The sequence below is a fragment of the Arachis ipaensis genome, chromosome B10 (assembly GCF_059453495.1).
Source record: "Arachis ipaensis isolate K30076 ecotype BB chromosome B10, ASM5945349v1, whole genome shotgun sequence".
Classification (NCBI taxonomy): domain Eukaryota; kingdom Viridiplantae; phylum Streptophyta; class Magnoliopsida; order Fabales; family Fabaceae; genus Arachis; species Arachis ipaensis.
The window spans coordinates 125,130,150-125,145,508 of NC_142435.1; the positions used below are offsets into that span (position 1 = coordinate 125,130,150).

General features: G+C 36.9%; 3 protein-coding genes across 4 annotated transcripts; all 3 read right to left on the bottom strand.

The window, feature by feature from the left end:
• Nucleotides 1-396: 396 nt before the first annotated feature.
• On the bottom strand, nucleotides 397-3,738 carry LOC148581615 (Tetratricopeptide repeat (TPR)-like superfamily protein). The gene is made up of 2 exons (XM_088510272.1): nucleotides 3,658-3,738; nucleotides 397-3,604 (listed from the first exon to the last, which is right to left on the bottom strand). Exon 2 carries the CDS (start codon nucleotides 3,478-3,480, stop codon nucleotides 529-531), a length of 2,952 nt encoding a protein of 983 aa, XP_088366398.1. The 5' UTR covers nucleotides 3,481-3,604; nucleotides 3,658-3,738; the 3' UTR covers nucleotides 397-528.
• A 104-nt stretch (nucleotides 3,739-3,842) lies between these two features.
• LOC107622243 (polyadenylate-binding protein-interacting protein 7) lies at nucleotides 3,843-8,841 on the bottom strand. The gene is made up of 6 exons (XM_016324118.3): nucleotides 8,531-8,841; nucleotides 6,815-7,686; nucleotides 5,774-6,218; nucleotides 5,625-5,695; nucleotides 5,075-5,199; nucleotides 3,843-4,509 (listed from the first exon to the last, which is right to left on the bottom strand). Exons 2-6 carry the CDS (start codon nucleotides 7,598-7,600, stop codon nucleotides 4,209-4,211), a joined length of 1,728 nt encoding a protein of 575 aa, XP_016179604.3. The 5' UTR covers nucleotides 7,601-7,686; nucleotides 8,531-8,841; the 3' UTR covers nucleotides 3,843-4,208.
• Nucleotides 8,842-9,827: 986 nt separating this feature from the next.
• LOC107622244 (polyadenylate-binding protein-interacting protein 7) lies at nucleotides 9,828-14,818 on the bottom strand. Of its 2 annotated transcripts, none has more exons than XM_088510273.1 (6): nucleotides 14,465-14,818; nucleotides 12,821-13,725; nucleotides 11,781-12,228; nucleotides 11,629-11,699; nucleotides 11,143-11,267; nucleotides 9,828-10,648 (listed from the first exon to the last, which is right to left on the bottom strand). In XM_088510273.1, the coding sequence occupies exons 2-6, from the start codon at nucleotides 13,601-13,603 to the stop codon at nucleotides 10,348-10,350; spliced, it is 1,728 nt and encodes a 575-aa protein (XP_088366399.1). In that variant the 5' UTR covers nucleotides 13,604-13,725; nucleotides 14,465-14,818; the 3' UTR covers nucleotides 9,828-10,347. The 2 variants fall into 2 exon arrangements, with proteins under 2 accessions (XP_088366399.1, XP_088366400.1); XM_088510274.1 differs by lacking the exon at nucleotides 14,465-14,818 and adding an exon at nucleotides 14,208-14,341.
• Between the last annotated feature and the right edge of the window lie 541 nt (nucleotides 14,819-15,359).

Below are 15,359 nucleotides of genomic sequence, written 5' to 3' on the forward strand. Positions count from 1 at the left end.
AATTGTCATCTATGCAAAATTGCTAAAGTGACACAATCACATAAATTAATATGGCACAAGTTTATTCTATAATAGATTTGTATTAACTTTTATATGATAAGAATAGATGGACTATAAGTGTAAAATAATTTTTACATTAATCGTATAAATGATTATAAAAAATGAATATAATTAGATAATTATATAAAATATTTTACATTATCAGTGTATCGATTAAACTCTTAAAAGAAATTAGAATTTTCGAGTTGCATTTAATTTTATAGATAACTTCTCAATAATTTTTTTGCCAATTTCTTTCTTCACTATCTTCCAACATGATTTAAAAACTAGTTCATTATTTTAAATACTAAATTAATCAAACCCTCTTATCATATTCAATCCCACTTAAACCCAATATTCAATCAACAATGTAATTTTAAACATTAAAATTTGAAAATGGTTCAATCCACTATCTTCTAAGTCCAATATTCAAAATTAAAAACACTACTAAAAAATATCCTAATTATCCTAAAACTAAACTTCATGAAATCACCAATAATCACCACAAGAGCAGATTCCACTCCTGAAATGATGAAATCGGTTTGCATCTCTCACAACAATCTCTCGTTGAAAAGCCTTTGACATATATTTGATTGCATTATGGCAATCTCCACACACCCTAAGGTTCTTAATTACCCTTAATGGGATGGATGGTGGTGTTCTTACGATACCATAAGCTATTGCTAGCTTCTCACTGTGATAATAAAGAGCACTCTCCTTTTCTTCTTCTTCAATATCAACAAGTGCAAAATCTGTATCAGGGACATATCCTTCTTCCTTAATCCTTTTCATAATATGATCCACCTTATTGTATATCAAATCAGCTTCTTCATGTGATCTATCTCCTGCTACAAACAAATGAACCTTGTTCTTTATATCTATCCAACTAAAGCCTGGATCCTTCTTTACATTTACCCTTCTCATCATATTTCTAGCACTCACTGCACTTTCCCATTGATTAGCAGCTCTATATATATTGGATAAAAGAACATAAGCTGCTGAATCAGACGGCTCCAAGGTCAAAAGCGTCTCGGCAACATGTTTTCCCTTCACCTTGTCTCCCTGAACCCTACAAGCATTTAGGAGAGTCCTGTACATTGAAGCAGAAGCTTCAAAGGGCATCGATGATATAACCTTTTCAGCTTCCTTAATGCGCCCTGCACGGCTAAGGGCATCAACAAGACAGGAATAATGCTCAATCTCGGGTTCAATTCTGTGGTCTCTTTGCATAGAATAGAAATTTTCATATGCTTCAGAAACCAAACCAGAATGGCTACAAGCAGAAAGGACTCCTATAAAGGTAACTCTGTCAGGCATTTCATCCTTAGACTTCATATCTTTGAAAAGGTTGAGGGCCTCCTTTGCATTTCCGTGTTGAGCTAATCCAACTATCATAGCATTCCACGAGGCGATGCTCTTCATGTTCATTTTTTTGAACAATCTATAGGCATCTTCTATGTTCCCACACTTGGCATACATGTCAACAAGTGAGGTCATAACAAAAGGATCTAAAGCACAGTTCAACTTGATAACATTAGCATGAATCTGCCTCCCTTGTTCCAATGCTGTTAGAAGAGAGCTAGCCTTGACAAGGGTGGCAAAGGTATACTCGTCAGGTTGCACACCGGCAAGTCTCATCTGATGATATGTAAAAAGAGCATGCTCCTCATATCCATTATCCACGCATCCCGATATCATAGTTGTCCATGCAACATCATCAGGTGAAGGGATCTTACTGAAAACTTTGCATGCGCTTTCCATCTCTCCACATTTTAGATACATGTCCAGAATCCCGCTTATAACAAACAAATCTAAATTAAATATCCTTTTTATGGCAATGGCGTGAAGCTGCTTCCCTTGTTCAAGCCCCACCAAGCATCCAGCGGCTTTAGCTGCATTTGCCAGAGTAATCTGATCTCCCTGCTCACCACTTCCATGCATTTGAATGAAAAGCTCCAATGCTTTGTGATAGCACTTACTCACTATGTACCCATGCATCATAGCGTTCCAAGAAGCCAAATCAAATCCATCATGGATTCTAAAAAGAAGTTCTGCCTCTTCCATCTTTCCACTCTTGGAATAGGCATCAATTAAAGCTGTTGAAACAAACGAATCATAGATGATACCAGCTTTTATTGCATAAGTATGAATTTGTCTACTGAAATAGACGCCTTCTTTAAGAGAAGAGCAAGCCCTCAAAACACTTGCAATTGTGAATTGGTCCGGCAATAGGCAACTGCGTAGTAAATTAACAAAGAAGCTTATGGACAACTCCACTGAACCACCCCGCGTACAACCAGATATAATTGTGTTCCATGATATTAAATCCTTTTCTTTCATTTGACTAAACACGATTTTCGCATAATCGATAGAACCTGCCTTCATGTACATATTAAGAAGACTGTTTGCAACTGATACAACACGATCAGACTCCATTTTCACAACAACACCGTGAATCTGTTTTCCCATATTGATATTCTTTTCACTTGCAACCACAGATAGCATCACGAGTAATGTCATGTTGTCATATGCTACCCGCAATTTGATCATATCCATGAAGCATTCAATAGCCTCCGTAGTCTCTCCAGCTTGAAGATAGTCACTAAGTGTCTTGTTCCATATGACAACCTCCCAATCATGATCCAGAAGGAACAACTTTGTAGCATAAGCTCGAACCTGCTTCAACTGCAATTCAAAACCAGTTCTACTAACACCCATAAGAACACTCCGGACAGTAACATCATCAGGACACAGGCCACTCCTGTGAAACGCCGAGAAGAGAAACAAAGCTTCATGCTGAAGACCCATTTCAACATAAGCCTTGATCATGACGTTCCACAAGACCACATCCCTCACGGGCATCCCATCAAACAGAACACGGGCATCTCTGATCCTCCCAAATTTAGCATATATATTGACCAATGCCCCAGCCACAAACACATCCCATTCCAACTCAATCTTAACCGCATAGCCATGAAGCACCTGAGAAGCCCATTCACACCCAGAAAGGAGGCATAACTTGAACACAGGGGCCAGAGTATGACGAGTGGTTAACACAAAGGACTCGCGGAGAACACGGAAAAGGCGAAAACCCTCATGAGCATTGACAATGTCAGCATCACCGGCTTGGGCGTATGCAGAGAGAATGGCATTCCAGGTGACAAGGTCTCTGTGGGGAATTACGTCGAACAGGTGGCGAGCGCAGGAGAGGGAGCCGCATTTGCCGTACATGGTGATGAGGTTGTTGACAAGGAAAGGGTCATGGTGGTGGCCGGAGGTTATGATGAGGGCGTGGCCACGTTTTCCGAGGAGGAGGTCGGAGGTGGCGATGGCGTGGCGGAGAAGGGAAAACCATTGAGACAGGGAGGTGGTGGGAAATGAGAAGGAAGAAGGGAAAAGGGAAGGTTTGGAGAGCAAGAGAATGGAAGTGGATCGCATCATTGGAACTCATTGTCAATGCTGAGAGTGTGACAGCATCCTCGGAAAGAAACAAGTTCTGAAGTCTTCAAGTTGACTAATTTCTTCACGTAATATGTTGTACCATTTCACACTAATCGATGTTATCCTGACAGTAACATTTTTTTTTTGTTCTCTCTTTTGGCCAATATTCATGTTTACCACAAACAAAACTCGATAAAATGAACGAAAGAATCTCGTTTACCGGTAGCTGAGTGTATGTATGTCGTTGAATAAATGAAAAGTAGGGAGAAAGGTTTCCCACCGATATTTATTGGGTGGGCATTAATGCATTATTATGCGAAATTGTGTCTACATTGGTTGAGTGTTGGTTACGAGATGGAGAATTGTTTGTAACTGAATTTGTTTTGCAAACATCAACTGTTCTATCTGGTAACTGAGTTCTATAAGTTACATGTGAATAAAAAAAGTAATGAATTTGACAGATAAAATTAGAGTACAAAATTAACATTGAAAATGATCCCATAACTAGGGATGATGTAAAGTTTTGCTAAATGTAATCTGAATCTGCAGCTAAACCTTAATGATACAATTTTGCTACAACCCTTCTCTTTTCTTTTTCTCCTCCAACTTCTTTTTCTCCTTTTTCCCTTTTTTCTCCTTATCTTCAAGCTTCCCATATACAACAGATACAAGAATGACTACGATGTCACCAACTTTTACTGTGTCAAAAACTTGTACACATGCTTGGCTCAATATATGACAACACGAAGTAGGCCTGGCTGAGGTTCTGTGAAGTCAAGACCTTCTTCGAGTAGAAAACGCTGTACAGCTATCGGAAGTCTTGCAGGAGTGCGGGAACCTCTTGTATGATGACCTGTCCCCACACAAATATAGACCTGCAGAGGCTGATCGGCAGCTCTGGCCGTGTTTTTCAGCACACTAAGCTCATGTTTTAGCACATGAATCGCTTCACTCACATGCAGTCCATGTAGGTCGATCATCCTCTCGTGCCCTCTTCCATTCCCCTGCATCTCTGGAGCAACTGGATTCCTGAAAAGTGAAAAACTTGCAATAGCTGAGGCATAATTGAGAACCCAACACTTAGAAAACCAGTCCATTCGTCTTGAGAACAATGAAACAAACCTTCTGGTTCACACAATTCAAACAATCATGTCCCCAAATTTGGGCAGGTAAAGTTGCAGCACTAGCTCAGTACATTTTAATAGATAGTTAAATGATATTCTAGAACTTCTCAAACGTGACAACATCATTTTTTCAACAGAATCTTTTTTGGGTGGGGTGAGAGAGAGAGAAAGAGAGAAGGGTTTTTTTTTTGGGGGGGAGGGTCATGCCTCTTAACCGTGTGAGACAAGCATTGCAGTTCTCAATGGCTAGCAATCAGCAAAAAGATTAGTTAAGGAGGAGGAAGAAATCAGGCGGAAAGTAAACCAAGTTTAAATGGGATAAGAGTAGAGCCAGCTCTTAAACTTTCTCATCAGTATAAACAGGCTCTGTGGGGCAAGCAAGACATGTCAATGTGACATCATATGTGCCCCCATTTTAATGAAAACTAGCATGAATAAAGGAGGCATGAAAGCATTTGGGAACAACAAACCTCTGGCGATAAATAGATTCCTGAGCTTTTCCATGAGCTGCTTTCATATGCATGTTGTGCACTTGCCCTTTAGCACTAAGTTCCTTTGCTAGGGCTTTATTGCCAATAAGATAGGCTTGCCGTGCCTGTTTCCAAATTATAAACAATTGAACTAAAAAAAAGAAAAAAGAAAAAAACTCTAACACGACCATAAAACTGACTCAAAATATGGTCCTGCTAGGGACTTTTATTTTTCATGTTTATGACCTTCATGTGGTTTATCAGCCTAGCTTCTCTTGTAACTACAATATCCTGTCCCAGCTAAATTATTGAGAGTTATATATTATTGTTTCAATTTTCATTTCCCCAAAAAACAAACAAAAAATAAGAACACATAAATCAGATATCAGCGTACAACACACTCTTGGTTGAACCAGGGGAAGAAAGCGCGTACCAAGTTGAGGGATGCGTAAATATAGAATTATAGAGCAAGAGACAATAGGTAATGTCAAACTTCATATCCTAATTCACTTGCAGCTACTTTCGTAAGCAGAAAGAATAAAACACCCACCTGCTCAAAATATGCATTACGTAAGCGTGCATGGTCACGAGCCTCCTCCCTCAGCTCCGAGTACATATTTGCTGCCACAGAAAATCGTTAAAGAAAACATGTAGAAGGAACTAACCCCACAACTGAAGCATATATACATAATTATTTACCAACTGTGTCACCAGTATCAACCCAAACAGGTGCTGCCCGAGCTGAACCACGAGTCTGTAACCGATCACTGAAGCTGGCTCTACCCAGTCCACCATCGTAGCCAGCCAAAAAATGAGATGTCCTACTTGAACCAATGGCAGCATCACCAGAACCACTTTTATCATACTTCCAAATACCAGAGTCCTGAGAAGCCAGCTTCCTCACAGCTGAAGCAAAGTCAATAGCACCTCTAGTCGGAATTGAAGAGCTAGTTTTGAAAGACAGAATGTCTTTGTCTGATGATCGGTAAGGGTTGCCACTTTGCTGGACATTATCTACAGAATATTTTACAGAAGCTGTCTGACCATCTGGTGAAGTAAGTGCAGGAAAATCCATTGCACTGAGATTGGGAGCTGACAGAGTCTTAGAACTCAGATTCTGATGGAAACTACCATCGACTTGAAGCTAAAGATTAAGAGTGAAAAGAACAAAGAGAAAATAGATGATCAACATGAAGTTCCAGGGTTATAAAGGAACTCATCAAAATAAGAAACATTGTAGAGACAACAGTGGCATCCACAAAAGGAGACATATTACACTACTAGAGCAAATACTAAGAAAAGATTATACATCCAACAAAATGTTAATGCAATGTCAATGACCTCTTCATAACATCATCATCATCATCATCATCACATAATCGAACAAAGAGTGCAGATCAAAAGCCAAAAAGTAAGTATCTCTAACAAAAAGCCGCCTAGCAAGAACCACACAAAAATCAATTAAAAACTGCAAGCAAGGTTGCACTTGAATAACTTCACAACTTTATGGGGAGACAGTTCTTCCCTGCCAAAACAAGGCAAAGGTAGTGCTCCAAATATTCAGCATCCATCCCTCTAGATTTAGTATCATACTAAAGAAAAGTGCACTGCAACATGGTAGGACGTAGATAATGTGCATGAATATACCGACAAATTTTCACAGGCATACACAACGTATGAGAATAATATCAAAACCACAAATTTTACGACAGTTCAATTATAACACAAAGATCAACCTACCTCTAACTGAGTGAGCATCTCTATGGTCATATGCAAATCACATCCATTGGCAAAGTAAACTTCCGCAAGGCTTTCTGCCGCAAAACCAGGGAACAGAGAAGCCAGAAACTCCAAGGGGTTCAAATTAGTATCATTCACGATTGCATTCTCAGAAAAGATGTCATTAAAAAATCCATGTCTTGAGTTGTCATCATAAGTAAGCCCCTCTTGACCACTGCTAACAAACTGGTTGGCATTCCCAATTGGCCTATCCCATGGATTTGTTGAAGTGTTCAAAAAGCTTGCTGAAGATGGGTCCTCCCTAAAGCTAGAATTGGAAAACCTTAATCTATCAGTAAAACTGTTGCCATTAATGTGCTGCTGAGATAATTCCTCCTGCTCATTTAATATATATCTACTTCCTTTAGATGAGGCAAACCTCAAGCCCTCAATGTCATCATGCATAGATAAGCCAGCTAAAGAAAGGTCATTAACATCTTGGGATACATCTTCTCCCGCGACCTTGAAATCAGGGGTTATATCATCAGGGAGCTGACATCGCCAGTATTGGTGAACCTCATCATCGGAATTGTTTGAAATGGATGATTCTGACCGATCTAAAACTGCTTTTCCAAGAGCCCCAGCATTGGCAAGCCTTGCTGTTGCATCAACCGAGCTGGCAGTTCCAGAGAACGATGTTCTGAGAGAAAAAGGAACAAACTCTGCTGCATTTGGATTCAAAGTGGTTGCCTTGTTTGGGCTGCTTAGCTTTGCATCCGTTTGGGATACTTTCTTGGACAAGTTCATTATTAACTAGGATGTCAACAAAATAACTAAATATAGTCTAGTCTATTTACAGTAACTGCACATGTCCGGCTAGTCTCACCCAAACCCTGAAAAAATGGATGAATTTGATCATGCTCATTATCAAAGAAATTTCATACATCATGCAGGTAAATGAATTACAGCAGAATGTGCCAAATAAATAACTCAGTGTACAACTTAAGTCATAACTATATCCTAAACATCCATGAAAATATGCCGCAAAATGTGCAAAGCAGTTGAGCTTATGCTTCATATGTCACATTAGAGACAACTAATTTGTGCATCACTGCAAACAAACTATAGGTGATCATCCATTACTGCTACTTGGAATGAATCCCGTAAAGCTATGCTAAAGTTAGCAAACACCTCCCTTGCATCCCAAAAACAATAAAAGATGAAGAACACTGACAAATTGTTTCATAACTACGAAGACATTAAAGGACATTGTTAAAACCCTAAATTGTTCACTCCACAGCATATAACTGAAACAAATTCTAGATGAACTAAACGATTAAGATAATCTCTAATACTGACTACTTAGAAGTTAGAACCTCCATTGAAACAATCTAATAAAAAAAATAGAAATCCATAAAATTCACACCAAAATTTTACAAGAACAGCAACAGTAACGAGTTCAATCATGAGAGCACGTAGAGAAACGCAACCTCCCAATACGAAATTAGCAAACTTTGAGAGATCTTGAGCAATTCACAACCTTCAGATACTTACAAGGAAATAGACCAGAACAGACCCAACGACTAAAATTAACAAAGGGAAACAATAAAAGCTGCGAATTACATAAAGTAGAGAAAAATTAGCGATAAGGCGAAGTCAAAGATCTGAAATTCACACAATAAAAAAAAGTCTAACAAACAGACAAACAAAAAAAACTCAAAAAATAAAAATTTAGACCTTCGCGAATCAACTCAAAGGGATCCATAGGCATGTAAGATCAGAAAGGAAGAGATTAAACGAAATTGTGGAGCTGATTTTTGTGTTTAATTTTTTTTTTTCTGGGAAATTGTGGTTTGGAACTTGGAGCTATGATTATTATCTTCTCTCTTCCCTCTCTCTACTTTGTTTTTCTCTGTCTCACACTTCAGTTTTTTTTTTTCTTTTTCGTTTTATTTTGGTTTATGTTGTGTTGAATTGAAACCCTTGTTAGCCCAATGGCAGCAGCACCACTAGAAAATACTGTTTCGCACAGACCCAACCCTTTGGGACACTCGATTTGATGAGGAAATATATAATTTTCAATTTTCAATATTAGAAATATGAATAAGCTATTATTATTATTATTATTATTATTATTATTATTATTATTATTATTATTATTATGAAGATAATAAACATATATATGATATCATGATCATAATTTAAATCATATTTAAGTTGAGTAAGCTTATTATTATTATTATTATTATTATTATTATTATTATTATTATACTGAACAATAGGACTAATGGACTATGACTATGAGTGCACCTTTTTTTTTTACCTCAAGCTTATTGGAGTTTATTATTTTGTAAGAAAAAATTTAAATGTTTCTGGAATATGTATTCTAATAATTTTAGCTATTAATTTTAACTATAAAAAATATATATAATATATATTAATTAAAATCAATGATTAAACTTACTAAAATATCAATGCTCCAGGAATATTTAAAAAGTTTTCTATTTATATTATGTACATATAACTATCTTTAATATAGTCACTTGAGTTTTGGGTAGAAAAACATAACTACCCCCGACTTTATTGGTGAATATAGACTTGATTCGATTTATTTAATAAAAATACTTACTATATAATTACAGCTACACATAATCAATTTTTAAAAAAAATATTCTTATGCCTCTTTGCCCGAGGGCAAAAACACTTTCTTTTAGTATCTAAAAAGAAATGAAAAACCTTAATAATTGATAATGCTCCATATTCAAGTCTTTTTATGTACTAAATTGAGTAAATTCAACCAAGTTAAATAATAAGTCAATAAGACTTAAAACAATGCTAGTTATAATTGATTTTTGTTATGTTAAACTAATTTGATTGAATTTAGTTAACAAAAAATTTAGATGTGTAACATTATTTTTAATAATAATATATGATATGATATGTGCACAGTGCACTAATTTGTCGAGAAGGGCCCAAAATTTTTCCTTTTGTTATCACACTATCATCCCTCTCCTCTGTCAAGAAGAATAGAAAATGTAATAATTTTGTCCTCCGGAACATATTGTCTTGATTCTGAAAGTGTCTCAGGATGCAGATTTGTTTGGCACTGAATTTGCTTACAAAGTCAGATATTCTATCATCTATGTGGCAACTGACTAACTGAGTTCTAAGTATATGAATCAAAAGAGGAGAAAAAAAAATTTGACAAAGAAATATAAAAATTAGAGTACAAGATTAACAGAAAAAAGATGATCCCATAACAAGGGCTAATGTGAAGTCCTGCCAATGTAATCTGAATCTGCAGCTAAACCTTAATGATACAATTTTGCTACAACCCCTCTCTTTCCTTTTTCTCCAACCTCTCTTTCTCTTTCTCTTTCTCTTTCTCTTTTTTCATTTTCTCCATTTTTTTTCAATTTTTGTTTTCCTCCTTATCTTCAAGGCTTGGATAAGGCCTCTGCTTCCCATATACAACATACAAGAATGACTACAATTTCTATTGTGTTCAATGTCACCAACTTTTACCGTGTCAAAAACTCGAAAACATCCGTCACTCAATATATCACAACACGAAGTAGGCCTGGCTGAGGTTCTGTGAAATCAAGTCCTTCTTCGAGTAAAAAACGCTGTACAGCTATCGGAAGTCTTGCAGGAGTACGGGAACCCCTCGTATGATGACCTGTCCCCACACAAATGTAGACCTGCAGGCGCTGATCGGCGGCTCTGGCCGTGTTTTTCAGCACACTCAGTTCGTATTTCAACACATGAATCGCTTCACTCACATGCAACCCATGTAAGTCTATCATCCTCTCATGCCCTCTTCCATTGCCCTGCATCTCCGGAGCAACTGGATTCCTGAAAAATCAAATTTTGCAGTGATTGAGGAAAAATTGAGAATCCAACACTTGGAAGAAAACCAGTCACAATGAAAAGAAACCTTCCGATTCACAAAATTCAGACAATGATATGCCTATTCGGCCAGGTAATGCTGCATCACTAGTGGTGTATATTCTAATAGACAGTGAAATGACATCGCTAAACCTTCTCACAATTCTCTTTTTATGCTATTGGATATGAACTTGACATCACAATTTTATGCAAAGTTTAGATCGATCAAACCTTGGCCTCTTAATCAAGCGAGACAATCATTGTTGTTCTCAATGGCTAGCAATCAGCACAAAGATAAGTCAAGGAAGAGGAAGAGAAAGATGCAGAAGGTGACCATAAGTTTGAACAGAAAAGAGTAGACTGCTCTTCAAAAGGAACCTTCTCCAAATCTTGTCAACATGAATCATATAAACCCACCATTTTAACCAAAACTACATGAAAGGAGGCAAGGAACAGCAAACCTCTGGCGATATATAGACTCTTGTGCTTTTCCATGAGCTGCTTTCATATGCATGTTGTGCACTTGCCCTTTAGCACTAAGTTCCTTTGCCAGGGCTTTATTGCCAATAAGATAGGCTTGCCGTGCCTGTTTACAAATTATATACAATTGAACCCAAAAAAAAAAAAAAAAGAAGAAAAAAAAGAAAAGAAAAGAAAAACTCTAACGTCACACATAAACTAACTTAAGTACAAATGCTTTTGGTAGGGACTTCATTGGTTTTTTTTTAATTATTTTTGTTTTCATGTGGGTAACAGCCTTTTATTATATCTACCTGCAATATCCTGTACCAACTTGATTATCAACAGTTATACTGATGATTTAAGAAAGGGAGTAGAGTTAAGAAATGTAATCAACAGAAATGAAGCATCAATATACATCATAAATTTAGTCTTAGATCCTCACTCACTTGCAGCTACTTTAGTCAAAGAAATAATTGAACACCCACCTGCTCAAAGTATGCATTACGTAAGCGTGCATGATCACGGGCCTCCTCCCTCAGTTCTGAGTACATATTTGCTGTGATGTCAAATAGTTAATCAAAACAGAGTATAGATGGAATTCATCCCATAACTGAAACATATAGACAGAATTATTTACCAACTGTGTCACCAGTTTCAAGCCAAACAGGTGCTAACCCCCGAGCTAAGCCACGATTCTGTAACCTGTCACTGAAGCTGGCCCTCCCTTGTCCACCATCATAGCCAGCCAAAACATGAGATGTCCTGCTTGAGCCAATGGCAGCATCACCAGAACCACTTTTATCATACTTCCAAATACCAGAGTCCTGAGAAGCCAGCTTCCTCACAGCTGAAGCAAAGTCAATAGCACCTCTAGACGGAATTGAAGAGGTAGTTTTGAAAGACAGAATGTCTTTGTCAGATGATCGGTAAGGGTTGCCACTTTGTTGGACATTATCTACAGAAAATCTGACAGAAGCAGTATGACCATCCGGTGATGTAAGTGCAGGGAAGTCCATTGCACTAAGATTGGGAGCTGACAGCGTCTTTGAATTCAGATTCTGAATGAAACTACCATCAACTTGGAGCTACAAATTCAGAGTAAAAAAAGGACAAAGAAAACGAAGATTATCAACATAAAATTCAACGGAAAAGTAGGATCTCAGTGAAATAAAATTAAGAGATGACAGTGGTATCTACGACAGAGAAAAGTTGCACTACTAGATCATATACTAAGAAAAGATGATCTATCCCATAAAATGCTAATGAAATGTCAACAATCTCTTCATAATATCAAGCAGATTATCATCATCACATAAACAAACACAAAACAAGTATTAAAACCAAAAATGTAAGTATCTCTAACAAACCCCTTCCCCCCAGTACCAGGCAAACAGCGAATAGAAACTGGAAGCTAGGTTGCACTTGAATCACCTCAACTTTATGGGGAGCCGGCTCTTCCCTGCCAAAACAAGGCACAGGTAGTGCTCCAAATACTTAGCATCCATCCCATTAGACTTAGTATTGTACTAAAGCAAAGTGCATTGCAACATGGTCGGACATAGATGTGCATGAATATAACTGATAAAATAAACATTTTCGCGGGCAAACATGGGATATGGGAATAATAAGAAATGACAACTTGACTAGAGGTCAATAGTAACACAAAGATCAACCTACCTCTAACTGTGTGAGCATCTCAATGGTCATATGCAAATCACATCCATTGGCAAAGTAAACCTCTGCAAGGCTTTCTGCAGCAAAACCAGGGAACAGAGAAGCTAAAAACTCCAAAGGGTTCAAATTAGTATCATCCACGATTGCATTCTCAGCAAAGATGTCATTTAAGAATCCATGTCCTGAGTTGTCATCATAAGTAAGCCCCTCTTGACCACTGCTAACAAGCTTGTTGGCACTCCCAATTGGCCTATCCCAAGGATTCGCTGAAGTGTTCAAAGTGCTTCCTGAAGATGGATCCTCCCGAAAGCTAGAATTGGAAAACCTTAGTCTATCAGTAAAGTTATTGCCATTAATGTGCTGCTGAGATAATTCTTCCTGCTCATTGAATATATATCTACTTCCTTTAGAAGAATGAAACATCAAGCCTTCAATGTCATCATGTATGGATAAGCCTGCTAAAGAGAGGTCATTAAGACCTTGGGACTCTTCTCCCACAACCTTGAAATCAGGGGTTATATCATCAGGGAGCTGACATCGCCAGTATTGGTGAACCTCATCTTCTGAATTGTTTGAAATGGATGATTCTGATCTATCTAAAACGGCTTTTCCAAGAGCTCCAGCATTGGCCAGCCTTGCTGTTGCATCAACCGAGCTGGTGGTTCCAGAAAATGGTGTTCTGAGAGAAAAAGGAATAAACTCTGCTGCATTTGGATTCAAAGTGGTTGCCTTGCTTGGGCTGCTTAGCTTTGCATCCGTTTGGGATACTTTCTTGGACAAGTTCATTATCAACTAGGATGTCAACAAAATAACTACATAGACTCTAACTAAAGTTGCAGCAATGTCCAATCAGCCTCACCCAAACCCTCAAAATGGATCAATTTGATCATGCTCATTGATCAGACAAGCTGCCAAAAGAAAGAAGAGGGAAAAATAAAAAGGTTCACACAAATTTGACACATCATGTTAATAAATGAATTAAAAGATGAACATGCCAAAACCACAACTCATTATACAACTTAAGTTACAACTATATCCTAAACATCCATGACGTATACTACAAGATGGGCAAAGCAGTTGAGCTTAAGTTACAATAGAGATATAGCTAATTTTAGCATCACCAAACAAAATACATGTAAAGCCAGTTCGAGTTTAGAAGACGTCACTTGTATACCAGAAAACAAAAGATGAAGAACAGAGATAAATTGTTTCAGAAATAGGAAGATATAGAACGCACTGTTAATTGTTCACAGTAAATAGTATTCTCTAACAGTGACTAGTTAGTACTTAGAACATCCACTGAAACAAACAAACAAACAAAAAACAGAAATCCAGAAATTTCCAGCAACAGTGACGAGTTCAATCATGAAAGCACACAGAGAAAAGCAACCTCCCAATACGACATTAGCAAACTTTGAGAGATCTTGAGCAATTCACAACCTTCAGATACTTACAAGGAAATAGACCAAAACAAACCCAATGACTAAAAGTAACAAAGGCAACCAAAAAAGCTGCGAATTGCATAAAGGAGCAAAAAAATAGCGATAAGGCCAAGTCAAAGATCTGAAATTCACAAGAGTAAGAAACAAATAAATAAAAGTTTGACAATCAAACAAATAAGATTAAATTAATTAAAAAAAATTAGACCTTTGCGAATCAACTCAAAGGGATCCATGGGCCTGTAAGATCAGAGGAGGAAGAGATGAAACGAAAAAATGGAGCTGAATTTTTTCGTGAAGAATTCTTTATTCCCTCTCTTTTCGGTTGTAAATTGGGGTTTGGAAGTTGGAATCGACTACCAAATTATTATCTTCTTCTTCTTCTCTCTCTTCCCTCTAGTTTTTTTTATATGTTTTTGGGATTGTGGATTGTTGAAACCCTGGTTAGCCCAATGGCAGCAGCACCACAAAAAAAAAAAATACTCCCTTCACAACCCACACCCAACACTCAACCCTGTCGCCTACTCGATTTGACGATTTTGACCTCACTTCTTCTTTCTAAGTTCTAACATTATAAATTTATAATATTCTTGTCATTACCGTCTTTAATTTATCCTAATTAATTAATTAATTAATTTACATAATTGGGATTTGGGTTTACTACTCCCAACCATTTTTTTATTTTTATTAACCAAATCAAACAAATGTCAAATCCACCTCTCAAATATTTTTATTAACTAGTATTTTCACCCGTAATTACATTACAAAAATATAAATCTTTTAAAATTACGTCAATTTTATTTTGACAATATAGATTATGCCACAAAAAATTTATAAAATCAAACTACTTTTACAAAAGATTGTAGGGGATAAAAGTCCCTGTCAACTAAGAAGAAAAGAGTCTCTGTAGATAAAAAAATCAAATAATAAATTTTTTAGTTATTATTTTCATGTGGAAAAGTTTGATTTATTACTAATAATTAATTTCAATATTCATTATCTAAAATTAGAAACGATTTAACTTGTATATTTTTTATTAGGTGCTAAGCCTGTTGCACAAATAAAAATAATTAATTTTTATGTTTGTTATTTAAAAATTATTT

What these genes read in the sequence shown, in the direction of transcription:
- LOC148581615 (XM_088510272.1), bottom strand. Translation starts at nt 3,480, where the DNA reads ATGATGCGATCCACTTCCATTCTCTTGCTCTCCAAACCTTCCCTTTTC.
- LOC107622243 (XM_016324118.3), bottom strand. Translation starts at nt 7,600, where the DNA reads ATGAACTTGTCCAAGAAAGTATCCCAAACGGATGCAAAGCTAAGCAGC. An exon ending in GTAATGCATATTTTGAGCAG is followed by an intron (nt 5,200 to 5,624) that starts GTGGGTGTTTTA and finishes ATTTGGAAACAG; the next exon opens with GCACGGCAAGCCTATCTTAT. An exon ending in GAATCTATTTATCGCCAGAG is followed by an intron (nt 4,510 to 5,074) that starts GTTTGTTGTTCC and finishes TTCACTTTTCAG; the next exon opens with GAATCCAGTTGCTCCAGAGA.
- LOC107622244 (XM_088510273.1), bottom strand. Translation starts at nt 13,603, where the DNA reads ATGAACTTGTCCAAGAAAGTATCCCAAACGGATGCAAAGCTAAGCAGC. An exon ending in TGAAACTGGTGACACAGTTG is followed by an intron (nt 11,700 to 11,780) that starts GTAAATAATTCT and finishes TTGACATCACAG; the next exon opens with CAAATATGTACTCAGAACTG. An exon ending in GAGTCTATATATCGCCAGAG is followed by an intron (nt 10,649 to 11,142) that starts GTTTGCTGTTCC and finishes TTGATTTTTCAG; the next exon opens with GAATCCAGTTGCTCCGGAGA.